The 15,441-nt window shown below is 48.9% G+C and overlaps 2 protein-coding genes across 2 annotated transcripts; one reads left to right on the top strand and one right to left on the bottom strand.

Moving 5' to 3' along the window:
* The first annotated feature begins 1,036 nt into the window (after positions 1-1,036).
* On the top strand, positions 1,037-5,628 carry LOC125513513 (kinetochore protein NUF2 homolog). The gene is made up of 11 exons (XM_048678642.2): positions 1,037-1,311; positions 1,399-1,708; positions 1,808-1,987; positions 3,122-3,211; positions 3,627-3,734; positions 4,029-4,082; positions 4,175-4,289; positions 4,386-4,543; positions 4,825-4,920; positions 5,027-5,085; positions 5,270-5,628. Exons 1-11 carry the CDS (start codon positions 1,136-1,138, stop codon positions 5,382-5,384), a joined length of 1,461 nt encoding a protein of 486 aa, XP_048534599.1. The 5' UTR covers positions 1,037-1,135; the 3' UTR covers positions 5,385-5,628.
* A 1,048-nt stretch (positions 5,629-6,676) lies between these two features.
* On the bottom strand, positions 6,677-9,765 carry LOC125513967 (chloride channel protein CLC-b). The gene is made up of 4 exons (XM_048679206.2): positions 9,371-9,765; positions 8,919-9,297; positions 7,155-8,822; positions 6,677-7,056 (listed from the first exon to the last, which is right to left on the bottom strand). Exons 1-4 carry the CDS (start codon positions 9,559-9,561, stop codon positions 6,958-6,960), a joined length of 2,337 nt encoding a protein of 778 aa, XP_048535163.2. The 5' UTR covers positions 9,562-9,765; the 3' UTR covers positions 6,677-6,957.
* Positions 9,766-15,441: the final 5,676 nt, after the last annotated feature.

The following is a 15,441-nucleotide window of genomic DNA, read 5'->3' as shown; positions in this document are numbered from 1 at the left end:
GGAAACGAGAGGACGAGAAGAAAGTGCGTGCAGCGAATATTTTTTACTTAACCACAATAGAGGTTGAGGGTATTGCCAAAGTTGGTCGAAACTTTATGCTAAGAAACCGACCATTGTGGAGTGAGGTGCTAAGAAAATAAGTTGCTAAAAGAGAGTTGACTATGTGTAAGGCCCAAACTGACCCAAATTATGAGAGGAAGATGCTGAAAAGAAACATAAAATTCTGTCTTTTCTGGAAAAAAAACTGACATGCAGGCGTAAAGATAGGTCTTAAGGAAAAAAACCATTAGAGCAAAGTTTGCTTTTTTAGAACCGAGTTTCGACAATTTTCAAAGAATGATATTGCTTATGCTCTCAACCATTTTTCGTTTCTCACCTGCACGCGCGTCATATCCTTAGCACCAATTTGGGTGGGAACCAACTCACTAGAGAAAAATGGCCTTTTGTCCCAGTTCATAAAGGCCTTTAGTTCCGGTTCTGGAACCAGGACTAAAGGGTCGTTACTAAAGACCCTTCACGTGGCCGCTGCCTGGAGGTCCACCTTTAGTCCCGGTTGGTAACACCAACCGGTACTAAAGGATTTTTTTAAAATTTTCTATTTATTTTTTCTATTTTATTTTTTGATTTTTTTCCCGATTTTCAAATTTCTGAATTATTTTAACCTCTAATCTCTAATCACCCTCATGGACGGTCACCCATCCTTCCACCCCCCAGCCTGAGCACGCCCCGTAGATTGGTTGATGCCTTTTAAATATTTTGTTATTTCTTTGCATTCAAAGGTGCCAACATCCAAGAATGAGGATCTCTAGATTGTGCTCTCTAGATTGAACTCTTTAGGCAAAGTACCAGACACAATTGTTAGACCCTTTTTTTTGGAGGCAAGACACAATTATTAGACGCTTACAGTGTTTGCTGGACTATTCGGCGCGCAAGGCGGTGAACTGAATTCTTAACGGGCCGTATTCATTCGGCCCATCTGAGCAGGTAAAAGGCTCAGTAGTCAGTACGTACACTAAAAAAAAAAGATACACTACGCCGCTAGCCGTTGCGGCCGTCCAAAACATTTGGATTTGGGGAAGAAAAATCTCTCGGCGATTCTCCGGCCACCGTCCTCTCCCCGGCGGCGTCTCACCCGATGGCGTCCGGCTTCCATTTCCCGTTACTGCCGCCGGCGAAGATCGCGGAGCAGCTGGTCGAGTTCGATGTCGCCCCCTTCGCCAACCTCCGCGCCGAGCACATCGCCAGCCCGCAGCCCGACCTGCTCCCGGGCGTCCTCGGCCGCTTCTTCGACTACTTCGTCGACGCCCCCGGGTAACAACACAAGCACGCCGTCGCTCCCCCCCCCCCCCCCCCCCCCTCCCATCCCGCCCGCTCGCTCACCAGGCCGGATTTTCGCAGGGACGGCGAGGGCGGGCAGCTAGGGTTCAGCGAGCTGGAGGTGCTGGACAACCCGGAGCACCACGAGGAGGCCATCCGGCTGCTGCGCCTCTACAGCAAGTCGCAGGCCTTCCTCGAGTCCATCCACTACAGGGACCTGACGCTCGCCGACTTCACCCACCCGACGCCGCGCCGCGTCGTCGAGGTCCTCAGCGCCCTCATCAACTTCCTCCTCTACAGGCACGACAAGACGGAGCTCCTGCAGCCCATCGTCAGCGAGTCCTCCGACTACCACGAGCGCGACCTGGAGCTCAAGGCCAGGATCGCCCAGGTCTTCCCTGTTCGCAGTCTATGCAGCTCTCCTGTTCGTGGAAATGCCCACAGGGCGACCAGCGATTCTTAGAGTAGGGTCCTCGTTTCTCTCGTGCAGCTTCAGAAGGAGATCGCGGATCATGAGCTCGCGGAGCAGATGGAGGAGCCCATGGCCCAGCAGCTGGAAGTGGACGTCAATGCTCTGCAGCAGAAAGTTCAGGTTTACAACAAGCAGCAACTGGCCCTGCGAGCAAAAGCCGCAGCCATCAGTGACAAGAAAGAGGAGATCGACATGAAGGTGTGCTGATTCCTACCCTGTGTTAGCATGATTTCTTCTATTTCTTCCGTGAGTCCAAAACTCTATTTTAATACTATGGTTAGGTTCAATGTGGTTGAAAACACGTCACGACATGTGATTAGCAGTTTTTGTTTTGTATGTGACATTTCATTCATCATATAGGTCTACTTGAACCTCCACTTCAGCTCTGAACTGTCTTATAATGATTTTACAGCGTTGTAAAGCCCTTCAGTTCATTGTAAATTTCTCAAAGCTATATATACAACTAAGTTAATTAGAACGATGTCTTCCTGTAGTATCATTCTCCATCCAAAAAGCTAATTATTTTCTGTGGATTTCTGGCATCATGAGTTACAAAGAAAGTATAATCCATACAGAGAGCCAAGCATGCTACATGGTCTATGAGTTTCTGATTAAAATGCCTCACACATTACCATATTAGGTCAAATATAAACAGCTTTGTGTAGTTGTGGTGCAATCTATTGAGCCTTGTGCCTTTGGCGTGTCTTCGATTCTGGTATTCTAGATGAAAGCTAGAGCTACTTGGTCAAAAACCTTGCCTCCAAGTATCTTCCTAGATGAATCTCGAGCTGGTTTTGATGCAATAAACCCAGAGCTCTCCTAGCATCCTTTTTGAAACCTGAAACAGGAGATCTGCTCATCTGCCAAATCAAACTAAATTGGAGCTCAAACTAGCTTGAAAAAGTGTGAGCCCTAATCAGAACAAGGTGCATTAATTGTGATTGGTTATAACTTGCAACATTAAGTACTATATTTATTTATAGGGCCACAGAGTTCACTAAACCAGGAGCTATTGGCCCTACTTAACACATCTCCTGTTCCATCTTAACTTTGAGAAGCCATAAGCTCCATTCACCCTTCGTAGGGTAGAAGTGCTCCAGCCCATATAGGACCAGGGTATCTACAATTTACCATCTGAAAAGTGAACTCTGTGCACAATCTGTTTAAATTACTTTTATATTCACCATTTACTCTGAGTCTTGACATCTGCTTGTGAGGATATTGAACATCTGATATATTGCTGCCAATTTAAGCTGATTGTTTGATATTCTGCGGAAAAACAACAGCTCACTGCATAATGTATATTTGTTGCATCTATGTTTCGTGTTGCAGATAACCCAGGCTGATTTTGAGTTGACTAAACATGCCCAAGAAAACTCCAAATTGAGGTCCAAGTTAGTAAAGTCCCCAGAGAAGGTTCAGGTGAGACCTTTTTCATTTTTTATTTATTTGTAGTAGCAGGTAAGGTTCGGAAATTTGGTATATGATGTTTGTCCAGTGACCTGATGTTGTGACTATACGATAAATTATCTATACCTGGTCTTTTAATCTGCCTAGTACTAGGTGACTGCATATCTGCATAAACGGCCTGGTTGACCTGCTACTTTAATTTTTCCATGCATATCTGCATAACCTGCCTAGTACTAGGTAACTGCATATCTGCATAAACGTCCTGGTTGACCGGAAATTGCTATGTTAATTTTTCCATGCAATTTGGGTCGTGGAGGGGCTGGACTCCTATTATTTGACTTGCTACCTGTGATTTACTGAATTTAATCATCATAAGGGATCTGTGTAAGCTTGCATACCTGATTGTGGATTTTATTTCGTATTAAAGAGGGCCTTGGAAGAGAAGAAATCAGCCCGTGCTAAGTTGAAGGAGTCTGAGAAAATAGCAACACAAAATGCTCAAGAGAAAACTGGCACTTTGGAGATACGCAATAAGGTATTCCAGTTCCACTTTTCATCAGAATATGCCAATTCCAGAAGTTGTTTTACTTCAAACATTGGCCGTGACAATTGATTTCAGACTTCCATGAAATTTGATTAAGAAAAACATCAGCTACATATGTATCTCCCAGGACAATTTAGTTTCCTTGTATGATAATCTGCGATATTTTGGATTCCGTCTGTTACAGCTGGTGGTGGTGCTAGCTTGTATCGGAATGGCACTTGTTCCTACTTATGCTTCACCAGTTGATACCCTGTGATTGCATCTTAAAGTATCTCCATATCGCAGGCTCATGAAAAACTGGTGAAGCAACACTCTAAAATCCAGGATGTACATGAACAGGTAAGAATAGCTGCAAAGCATGGTTGAATTCTGTAGCTGAATTGATTGAATGATGAGACCGGGCTAACTCTTCTACTTTCTGTTGCTGCTAGCTTGCTGCTGCTAAAACAGTTGAAAAGGAAGTCAAAACTCGTAAGGCTAAGCTTAATGATGAAAGTGTCTCAGTTATGTCCTTTGAAGCACAGATTGTTGAGTGGAAAGGAAAAGGTTATATTTCTAGTTTGTAAAATATATTTTATATGTTCCTCCCTTTCTAAGAGTTACTGTTTCCCTCACATTGTTCCATGAATCCCTTCCAACCAGTACATGAAATGGAGGAGCGTCTCAAGGCAAAAGTGAAAGAAAGGAATCAAATAATAGCAGATGAAAATCAGAAGATGGGCGCTTTGAGCTCCGAGACTGAGGTTAAATTGCAGTGCCTTGAACCTAGAGAAAAGAAAGTAGAGGCAATGATCGCGAAGGTGATGTTCTTTATTCTGCAGTTATGGCTTGTTTGAACTTTAATATCCTTTTAAAATGGGAAAAGGTCGTTAATTTTGGTGTTTGCATGTACCACGTCCTATGGTGATTCTTTTGAGGCCTTATTAGTATCTATTGCCACTGTTCGTACAGAAACACGATACTAGCTCTCAATCTCTTTGACTGTTAAAGCCTGCAGATTTAGTTGCTTTTTTTGTTAATTGTATCTTTTTTTCCGTCCATAAATAGCTGACATATTGCATTTCGTTATGTCACCACGTAGGCTTCGAAGCTATGTTCTGAAACTGCTTCTGCAAGGACCAGTGCCACAGCACAACAGCAGAAAATTCACGCAAAATTCAACAACATTGTGAAGGCGGTATGTCTGAGTAGCTGAGTTAGAAGACTGCTTCGTAAAACCATCAATAAAGCATGCTTCATTTCAAATGTATCTATAACCGCTAACATATTGGTTCTTTCTGCAGTTTAACACCTACATGGATAGTGTCGACCCTTTCTTAGAGCGGGTTGAGGAGGTCGGCAGGTTAGACCACCGGCCGAGCTCGAGGCCATCTAAACATTTTTCCTGCATTGAATGAAAGCACCTGACCTGTGACCAGAAGCCGAACTGAATATCGGCCAAGCCGATATCTACCTGTTTGATAATGCAGACTAGCAGCCGAGAATTTCTGATCAGATGATTTGTTTCATTGTTTCCAAATGTGCAGGCAACTGGCAGGGGAATGCGCCTCTGCTCCCGATCCGTCTGCCGCTGTTGCAACAAAAGCCACGCCCAGATCCAGTACAACGAGCAAGAAGTCAAGGGCTAGGAGAAGGACTTGATGAGCTGCTGTTCCTTTTATTCCAGTGCCTATAACTGAATTATGCGCTGGTGTGTTGCAGGCTTAGGCATTGATTAGGATAACCAAAAACTACGTGCTGATGTTATGTAAATATAGGGGCTGGCTAGGTGTCAGGTGAGTGAAAAACAAATTTGGGTCAGTCGATCGTTATGAGCCATTGGATGTAAGATGATGGCCATATCAGCTTCTTCAACCTCTGAAATGGTTTCACTGTTCATCTTCTACCTCAAACTGTTGATCTACCACCGGCCTAACTGCGTGCCACCGCCTGCGGCTAGTGGCGCTCCCGCACCTCCCTCGCCGCCCCGCCCTTCCCCCAATCGCCGCCCTTGGCCATACCTCTAACCCCAGCAGCCCAGCTATGACTATTTTTTTTCCAGAGGGCATCTTCGGCGAGCCGGCATTAGCTTCTTCCTTCTCTCCAGCGGCTCCTTTCGATTGACCCAAAAACTATTTCCAGACGACTTACAAGTAGCTAAACTGGTAAATATATGGTGCATTTGTTTTTTTGTTCGGTTGTGACTTGTCGTCTGATACAATTGCTTTCTTCTCATATTGATACAATTGAAACCTGATATTGATGCTTGTCATTGCCATGGCAAAAGTGAAACCCTTTCGGTGCGGCGTCGCAGACTAAAACCAACGCCAACCCCCATTTCTATCAACGTCATCGTGTCACCACTCCATATAGTCGACGAGAGACGACCACTGCGCCATCATCAACAGCTCGCTCTTCTCAAAGCTTGGAGCAATGCCACGGCAAGAATTCTGTTTTGTAGATCTTTATATTTCTTCTACATGTTTTGCAGTCCTTGATATTTTCTTCTATATATTTGATTAATTTAATATAATTAACTTTTTTTTAACTTGTTTATATGCCACCTATCTGGGAATTAAGGGAAATAGGGAATAGGTGGGAACCAACCCCACACTCTGTTGGTCCAAGCAAGATCGAAAACTATTTTTGAATGTTCTTTCCAGCATATGCAGTTTAAACAATTGTGCGTATGCACGCACAATCGCGTGTTCGTAGGTGGATGTCAATGCTGATAATGAAATCCAACAGAGGCGCCAAAAAGATGACACAATCGAAAAACTCATACAAAAAGTTGGGACTTCTCGCTTTCCAATTCTTGCTGAAACAATTTTTTTTTGCGGAGATGCTGAAACATTTTTAAGAACTGCTTATTGCATCATGAGTGTGTATTGGACACGTGTACGCGTGATTTTACATGGGCAACAAAGCAAACAAATCATGAACCAGAAAGAAAAAGAAGGAAGAAAAGAAAGAATCTCTGAGTGTCCCGTCTAATATCAAGTGAGACAAGTGAGTCAATGTTCTCATGCTTCAAGACAGGAAACATGTTGACAGTAATAACTCCCAAAGCGTGCGGCTAAATTTTAGTCAACTAAGATTTAATCAAGTCTCATTCAAATGACACAAAAAAAACTGTTTGCACAGATCTTCACATAAGATCTCACGAATATAGCATGGACTGAGACTGAGATTTAGCAATCCAGATTCTCAAAAATGGTGCTAGTAGCTTTCAGCTTCAGTGCGTCTTGCTCTTCTTGGCGAGGTGAGGAAACGCGCCGAGGATGTTGTGCGCCCGCAGGTCCTGCCTCGTCAAGATCCCCACAAGCGGAGATATCTGCACACCAAAATGGATCCATCATCACATCCAAATCCAAATGTGCAAGAACAGTTTGATGATGCTTGAAAAGCCATTGGAGTTGATTTTGGACTCACCTCGGGGCCCTGGTACTTGGGCATGATGAGCATGTGCCGGAGCGCGACGGAGCGGAACAGCACCACGGCCTTGGCCACCGACATGGTCTCCACCACGGTGTAGGGCGTCGTGTTGGTGAACGGGTGGAGGTCGATGTACATCTCCAGCTCCTCCGGCGTCAGCTCCAGGCCGTCGATCTTGCAGTTCTTGTCGGCGAGCTCCACCGACGAGAACCGCTCCCTGGCCTCCCACTCCTCCGTCCTCCTCTTCTCCAAAAGGAACCACCGCTTCCTCAGCACGGCCACGAGGTGCGCCCGGAGGACCAGCCCGTGCAGCTCCGACAGCCCGGGCCGCGGCCGGTCCACCACCGGGAACCCGTTGTGGCCGGTGTTCCGCAGCACCTCCAGGACGGTCGACACCTTCTCGACCACCTGGAGGCTGATGGTGCGCGGCTTGGCGGCGGCGAGCTCGCCCACGGTGAGGTCCTTCATCCATGGCTCTGGCTTGGGTTCTAGGAAGGGAAGGCCCTTGAGGTCCAGGATGATCTCGTAGATGCTGGGGTTGAAGGCGTCGCCGACGGTCTTGGCGATGAGCAGCACGAACATGGTCATGGGGAGGAGGAGGAGGTTGTTGGTCAGCTCCAGGAAGATGACGCAGAGCGAGACGGTCATCCTCATGGAGCCCGACATGAGCGCCGCGGCGCCGAGCACGGCGTAGAGCCCGTGGTCGATGCTCGCCGCCACCGCGCTCTGGAGCACGAGCGCCACGATGCGGCCGTAGGCGGCGCCCATGAGGATTATGGGGAGGAAGAGCCCCGACGGCACGGCGATGCCGAAGGTGAAGAGCCCCAGCACGCAGTAGATGGCGAAGAAGATGAGCAGGGAGTCCAGCCGGAACTCGCCGGGGGTGCCCGTGGAGAAGATGTTGCGGGTGGCGTCCACGTTGGTGGCGTGCAGGAGGGTGGCCAGGTCGTTGTACTGCCCGGCGGGGCAGTTGAACTGCTTGAAGTTGCCGCTCCTCCCGGTGGCCGGGCACGCGGCGCCGAACGCCGGGTCGCACGGCGTGCACGGCACGGCGAAGGGGAGCACGTACAGCCCCGCCGACGTGAACGCGCACACGGCCAGCGCCAGCGCCAGCTTCGCCATCCGGCCCTTGTCGTTGATGAGGTTGTAGAGGCGGAGCACCATGTGGAGGACGTGGTTGTAGAGCGCGCCGAGGACGCCGCCCATGACGCCGACGAGCGTGACGAGGAGGAGGTCGCCCAGGCGGTACCGGACGGTGACGTCGCCGACGTCGAAGATGATGAGCCCGCCCGCGCCGAAGAGGCCGCACCGCCCGCCGCGGCACACCTCGATGAAGCCCCGCAGCACCACCACCACGGTGGCCGTGCTGAAGAAGGTGCGCCACAGCAGCGCGCTCCGCCACCAGGTGGCCACCTCCTCGAGCGCGAACAGCACGCCGCCCACGGGCGACCGGAACGCCGCGCACACGCCGGACGACGCACCGCAGGTGATGAGATCGCGCCGGTCGCGGTCGTTGTTGAAGAAGCGCAGCCACTTCCAGCGGAGGCGGAACCGGCCGGAGCCGCCCTGGCTGAGCAGGTTGGCGAGGCACGCGCCGATGTGCACCAGCGGGCCTTCCTTGCCGAGGTCCAGCCCCGACGCCACCGCGCAGATGCTGCCTATGATCTGGCCAGCGTATGACAGAATCCATCATCCATCCATCACGTCACGTCACGCATTTCGTTCAGATTCAGGCGGAAGAAGAAAGAAATAAAAAGCTACCTTGACAATGAGCTGCGGCGCGCCGAACATGTTGGGCGTGTCGACGCCGTTGAGGTAGGCCTTGATCTCGGGGATGCCGGGGCCGGCGGCGGTGGGGGCGAAGACGACGCAGAGCACGGCGGCGACGAACGTGAGCGCCAGGTTGAAGCCGGAGAAGTAGAAGAAGCCGGCCCAGTACCTCTTGTCCCGGACGAGCCGGACCATGTGGAGCATCTTGACGCCGGAGATGTTCTCGATGGCGAGGTTGATGAGCGACGCGATGACGCCGGTGAGGAGCCCCACCAGGAACGCCAGCGCCCACTTGAGGAACACGTACTGCAGCACCTCCACGGTGGACCGGCTCCTCCAGTCGTGCTTGAAGAGGTCGTTCTCGATGATCCTGCAGGCCACGCCATGCTCAGTTCACGAAACTGGCATCCGAGGATCGGGCGTTTGACGGACGGAGTACTCACTCGTAGTCGAGGCTCTCGATGTGCGAGACCTTGGCGCCGACCATGGCGAGGTGGTTGGCCGTCAGGGTGTTGCTTTTCTTCAGCAGGGGCTGCTCCAGCGAGCTGATGCCATTGCCGGCGCTCCCTGGATCCTCCGAGTCGACGCCGTCATCGTGTTTCCGTCCGGCCGTGGTAGCCGTCTCTTCCTCCATGCCTGTCCCTGCAACAAGAGAGTTTGGTGGCTCTGCTTCTTCAACTGAAGGATGGGAGAGGTGATGTATTTTGGCTTCAGTTCGCTCTCATCTGGCTTGCAAATGCGCTCTTATATAATGGGAGAAATCTCTCGTTCGAGTTATCGTTTTACCGGGCGATATATTTGGACCTTATCAATTTATAAACCGGTTCTTATATGATTGTGGTGCCGACCTCTTATATTTGGACCTTATCAATGTACCCTACTGGTTCTCATATGATTATTATGTGGCTTCATTTTGCATGAAAATTTCTCAGTGCTTTGTCAATGAAAACTGGATCAAATAATTTACTGTATTTTTGTATTTTCTACATAATTGACATTTATATACGGGTACTTTTCATTCTGTATGTACGGCCGACCAATCACACTGATCTGAAGAACTTTCCCATGAAAAGAGAAACAATACTAATCTGAAGAACTATTCCATGGAAAGTGAAACAATACTAATCTGAAGAACCGATCCCTGCCTCGAGAGGCCATGCCTTTTGGGGAGCGAGCAAGGCCCTTCCATTACCTTTTCAGAAGAGTGCAATGCACACAGCTCATTCGGCGTCCACTTGTAAACAATTTTATTGTCATGGACGAATAGGATGGCGTGGAACAATTTTATTGTCATGGACGAATAGGATGGCGTGGAGTGGATGTATGGAACCATCTAATGGCCTCATGGGCGCCAACAAAAGGCATAGGCTCTTTGTCTGCATCTGTGTCGATATTGTCTGCGACAGGTTCAGGACAGAGGGGCCTCTCGCTCTCAGACGGGCGCATTTGGTTAATTATTACTAGATGGTCCATGCCATCAGCAATTGAGCTAGTGGCTGGCTGTCTATTCTCTGCCTCTCAGTGCCGGACAAATTCTCACTAGCTGCTCGTGTGTCAAATTACGTAAATCGCCTAGTAGATTCCAAGGAATTCAGCTGGCTACTGTCCGTTGGATTCCACGGACCAAACCCTTCCAATGCCCAAGAGGTGTGCTTGTCTAATCACTTGTGCACTGGGAGAGGCCAAGCATCACTGTTGAACGATTAAAATGGGCAGTTCTCATTGTTTGGTTCAAGGATCATGTTCTCCACATATGAATAGGCATCACTGTTGAACAATTAAAATGGGTATGTCATATTGTTTGGTTCAAGGACGATGTTCTCTCCCTATAAATAAGCATAATTATTGAACAATTAGAATGGGTAAGTCCTTATAAATAAGTATAATTATCGAACAATTAAAATGGGCAAGTCCCATTGTTTGGTTCAAGGATGATGTGCTCTCCCTATAAATAAGCACATTATTGAACAATTAGAATGGGTAAATCCCATCGTCTAGTTCAAGGATGATTTTCCGTGCCTATATATAGGCGTCACTATTGAACAATTAAAATGGGTAAATCCTGCTCAAGGATTACGTTCTCGTTAGGCCAACTCCAACGCATGACCCCAAATGGTTCGGCCGCGTCCGTTTGGGGTTAATCGAAGAGAAATCGCGACCCAACACGTGGGAGCAAACGGACAAACGTCCTTTTTTTGTCCGCTTTCGCCCCATTCCTTGTCCAAATTTGGACCGCGTTTGCGTCAAAATGGATAGCGTGCAGATAGACGAAACACGCGCCCCTCTCCTTATCTGGTCGTCCGTCGGGGACACAACCCCCTTCCCCTCCCCCCCCTCCCCCCCCCCCCCCCGCCATCGCCGCTGGCACCCATTTTTTCTGGCCGCTTCCTCGCTTTGCAGCCCGGCTGCCCAAACCACGACCACCCCTAGTCATAGCCAACCCTTACCCACGTTTCAAAGGAGTTTTTGCCGACATTTGTGGCTATTTGTCGCCGCATCCGGTAGCAGGGAAGCTACGACCGCCGGCAACGCCCATCGACCCGAACACCTTTCGGCAGACACTGCATAGCCGCCGGCCGCCAACGCCAACCTTGCCTGCTTCCTGTGAGGGGAGCCTGAGGTGCTCTTCCCGACCGCGTCTCCACCACAACCGCAAGGTGTTCGACACTTTGCTCACAAGGTACCATGGATAGTGGGGATGAGTATTTTTTTTCACAACTTCATTTGTTCATCGGATGATTCGTCCTCGGATGACAAATAGCTTGTGGTGGCTGCACCGGTCGTCAATGACCACATTTCTAGGCAGCGGCCTCGATTCAGGGATCAATCCCGGGTCATGCTTCGGCCTTGAACCGCAATAGGGAGAGCGGCCACGCCCTGCACTATGCCCATTGCTTTGAGAATACCGCGCTCCACCACAACAGTTCCACTGCCGCTTCCGTATGAGGAGACATGTGTTCAATCATATTCGGGAGGGAGTGGTAGGATATGACCCATACTTTGAGTGCAAAGAGGATGCCCTTGGCAAGCTTGACTTCTCCTCTTACTAGAAATGCACTGCGGCTATTCACATGCTTGTATATGGAATTGCAGGCTACCTTGTGGATGAGTACGTGTGTATGAGTGAGTCCATGTGTCTCCTATCAATGTACAATTTCTGCAAAGCCGTGGTGGCAGTGTTTGGCCCTGAGTACCTGAGAGAGCCAACTACACGAATACAAAAAGGTTGTTGGCGATGAATGCCGATAGGGACTTTCCAGGCATGCTTGACAACATAGATTGTATGTACTAGAAGTGAAAAAAATTGTCTATTTGCTTGGCAGGGGCAGTACAAGGGGCATGTCAAACGTGCCACTGTCATACTAGAAGCGGTGGCTTCGCAAGATCTTCGAATATGACATTCTTTCTTCGGCATGGTTGGTGCTCACAATGATATCAGCATGCTTCAGCGTTCTTTAGTGTTCACAAGGCTTGCAGAACGCCACTCCCTAGAGGTCAACTTTGAGATCAATAGCCACAATTACAACAAGGGATACTACCTAGCTGATGGTATCTATTCTCAATGGTCAACTATGTGAATACAATAGCCAATCCGCAAGGAGAGAAGAGATAGAAATTTTCCCAAATACAAGAGAGTGCTAGGAAGGATGTGGAGCGTGCTTTTGTTGTGCTTCAGTCTCAATGTGGTATAGTTTGAAACCCTGCACTAACATGGAGCACCGAGAAGCTTTGGGAGGTCATGACTGCTTGTGTGATCATGCATGATATGATCGTGGAGGATGAGCGTGACGACGACATCTATGACCAAAGGTTTGATTTTGAGGGTGAAATTGTTGAGTCTCAGCACCAAGAACCAACAACGTTTGAACAGTTTGCCCAATTCCATTGTGAAATGCGTGATTGACATACTCACATGCAGCTCCAAGATGACTTGGTTGAGCATATGTGGAATCATATTGGCAACCAGTAGATGCATCGGTTCATTTTCTTTCCATCTATTGAAGACAATTTCGATTGGGTAGTAAAATTATTTGATCTAAGTGATAAGTGCCACCCGTGTGGCACAAAGTAACACTGCCCTGACATTTTTACAACTAAGAGCATCTTTGGCAGACCCCGTAAAACCGGTTAAACCCTTATAATTTTCAGATTTTGAGGGGTTGATCGAAAAAAGTGTGCAGAACAAAAACCGTAAAAGTGGTCCGACCCTTAAATATTTTAAGGGGCATCATAAACCCACACCCGAAACCCATATATTTGAAGGTTCGAAGGCCAAACTGAGGGCGACCCTTATACTGGTCAAACCTCGTCGGGAAGGACGCGCCGCCACAATTCCATCGCATAGCTCACTGGAATCATCTGCTGCCCACCGGAATCGTTCGCCGCCCGCCAGAATCAGCCGTCGGTTGTTCAAATTGGGGCCGGAGAATGGCGGGGCGAGGTGGCCGGGATGAGCGCCACCTCGCGGATGTGATCGGCCGCCGCCCGGGGCGTTCGGGGGACGGCGGGGAACGAGGAGGGGAGGCGGAGGAGGACGGCTGGAGCATCTCTGAGAGGAATATTCGTTTTTACAGTGCCGTTTACAGGGTCTGTTCCGCGGGAGGTAAAGTCGACCCTTAAAACACGTTTTTTGAGACCCTTATTACGGTTTTAAGGGTCCGCGTCTGGTTGAGAAAGGAATTGTTTGCGATTGGACTCCAGATATCTATTCCACTGCAATGCTTAGAAGCTTTGTGATAATCGCATCTTCAGATGTGGGGACGTGCAGTAGGAACGAATCTCCAAAAGGTTGTTGGTTTGCGTGCGCACAAATCACCGTATTACACACAATTCTGATGGTTTTGGTGGAGAAGCTCTAAACTTGCCATCCGAAAAAAAGACGAATTAAAAAAAACTGAAACTTACCATCCAAACAGAAAGTTGTCATGCTTCACAACTAAAGTTGCCATCCCTGAATAACTAAAATTGCCATAAAAACGTCAGGGTGAAACCTTTTCGTGCCAATTTCGCAATGTCTGTTTGTAAGATTACTTGCAATGTTTGATTTATTTGGTTGTGACTATTTTTACAATATGCATAGTTAAAATGTGCACATATGGGCTTTAGCCAGCCATGTGGGATGAGATATGGCCGCGTGTTGGACATACGGCCGGACGTCGTCACATTGTTCTATCCAAACAGATAAAATCTAGACAGAATGGACGTCTGTTTGGGTTTGACGGTTGGAGTTGGCTTTAGCTCAACTCTCGCAACAATTTGACGCAAGCAGATCATTTTACGTTCTTTAAAAGCTCGTTAGAGTCCTGGATCACTTTGCATTCTTGGAAGTTCGGCAAAGGACGTCGCCGATCGCCGGTCGCTGCTGGGCCGGACGATCGGGGGATGAGGAGATGATATCGTGGACTTGCTGAGCCAATAATACTGCACGCGGCGCACGCGACGAAGCCAGAGGATCCTGGAAGAACGTCGCCATCGGGAGCCGGGGGTGGCGTGGAAAACGAGCCGAGGGAGGCCGCCACGACAGTAGCGGGCAAGCGCAGGACGTGCGATGCAGTACGCGTGTGGTGTGTACATGTTTCTACATGCTGTGGCCGGTGTTTAAAAAATGTTTTGTTTGACGAGAACATGGCTTATCATTCTTTTGTTTTGTTTTGCGGGGAACATGGCTTATCCTTGATCCTATACCTAACGGCGTCTTCAAAGCGGACCCGTAAACCGCCCATGTTCATTTAGACCATGGACCACGCTATCCGGATCGAAAAAATCATCCAACGCTGGCCTGTATCGATCTGCGCTGCGATCAGGACGTGTTTTCTCCCGTAAATTAAAAACAAAGTGGAGAGGTTTGCAGGAGTCCGGACATCCGAAACGTAGGACTCCGACACCCCGGCCCACCCAATCCCCCTTTCCGGTCCCATTTCCTTCCACTCGGTCCCTTCTTCTCCTTATTTTGCATCCGCACCCTCCACCTCTGCCGCCGCCGCTGTACGTCTCCGGCCGCCACAGAGACATTGCCGGACGTCCGCAACCAGCACCAACGCGCCTGCTTGCCGTTACGACAGAGCTTTCCACCCTGGAGCCGTTTGTACCCAGATACACTCCATCCCCTGTCGATGACCTCCATAGCAGACACCACGCCCAGCAGGTGTTCGGTCAAATGCCATTGAGCTTATTTTCAAATGCTATGTTGTCTTTTAGAGTACAAAGGATGATCAGCTACTCGATCATGGAGGATGAGTTATTGTGCAATGTGTGGCTGACCATATCCGCGGATTTCGTAGGCAGGAGCAGAGGGGAGCCCTTTTGGGAGCAAGTGCATGAAAAATTCCACGCACGAAAGTATATTGTGCCCTACGACATGTACATCAATCAACCACGCAACGTGAGGTCGTTGTCGTATCACTAGCACGCTATCCAAATCAGCGTCACCAAGTTTTGCAACATGGTTCGTCAGCTCGAGGCATGGTGACCATTGCACGCTGCAAAGGACCATATCGTAAGTTTTTCTTTCTCT

Source organism: Triticum urartu, chromosome 6A (genome assembly GCF_056163025.1).
Source record: "Triticum urartu cultivar PI428250 chromosome 6A, HENAU_Tu73, whole genome shotgun sequence".
NCBI classification, from domain to species: Eukaryota; Viridiplantae; Streptophyta; class Magnoliopsida; order Poales; family Poaceae; genus Triticum; species Triticum urartu.
Note: the sequence above shows the minus strand (reverse complement) of the source record. Positions and strands in the feature narration are given on the sequence as shown.

Bases quoted from the DNA above. Each gene is read 5' to 3' on its own strand.
- LOC125513513 (XM_048678642.2), top strand. From the start codon at position 1,136: ATGGCGTCCGGCTTCCATTTCCCGTTACTGCCGCCGGCGAAGATCGCG. The intron at 1,988-3,121 runs GTGTGCTGATTC...TTCGTGTTGCAG, and splicing joins AAGAGGAGATCGACATGAAG to ATAACCCAGGCTGATTTTGA. The intron at 5,086-5,269 runs GTTAGACCACCG...CCAAATGTGCAG, and splicing joins CGGGTTGAGGAGGTCGGCAG to GCAACTGGCAGGGGAATGCG.
- LOC125513967 (XM_048679206.2), bottom strand. From the start codon at position 9,561: ATGGAGGAAGAGACGGCTACCACGGCCGGACGGAAACACGATGACGGC. The intron at 9,298-9,370 runs GTGAGTACTCCG...CGTGGCCTGCAG, and splicing joins ATCGAGAGCCTCGACTACGA to GATCATCGAGAACGACCTCT. The intron at 8,823-8,918 runs GTAGCTTTTTAT...TACGCTGGCCAG, and splicing joins CGCCGCAGCTCATTGTCAAG to ATCATAGGCAGCATCTGCGC.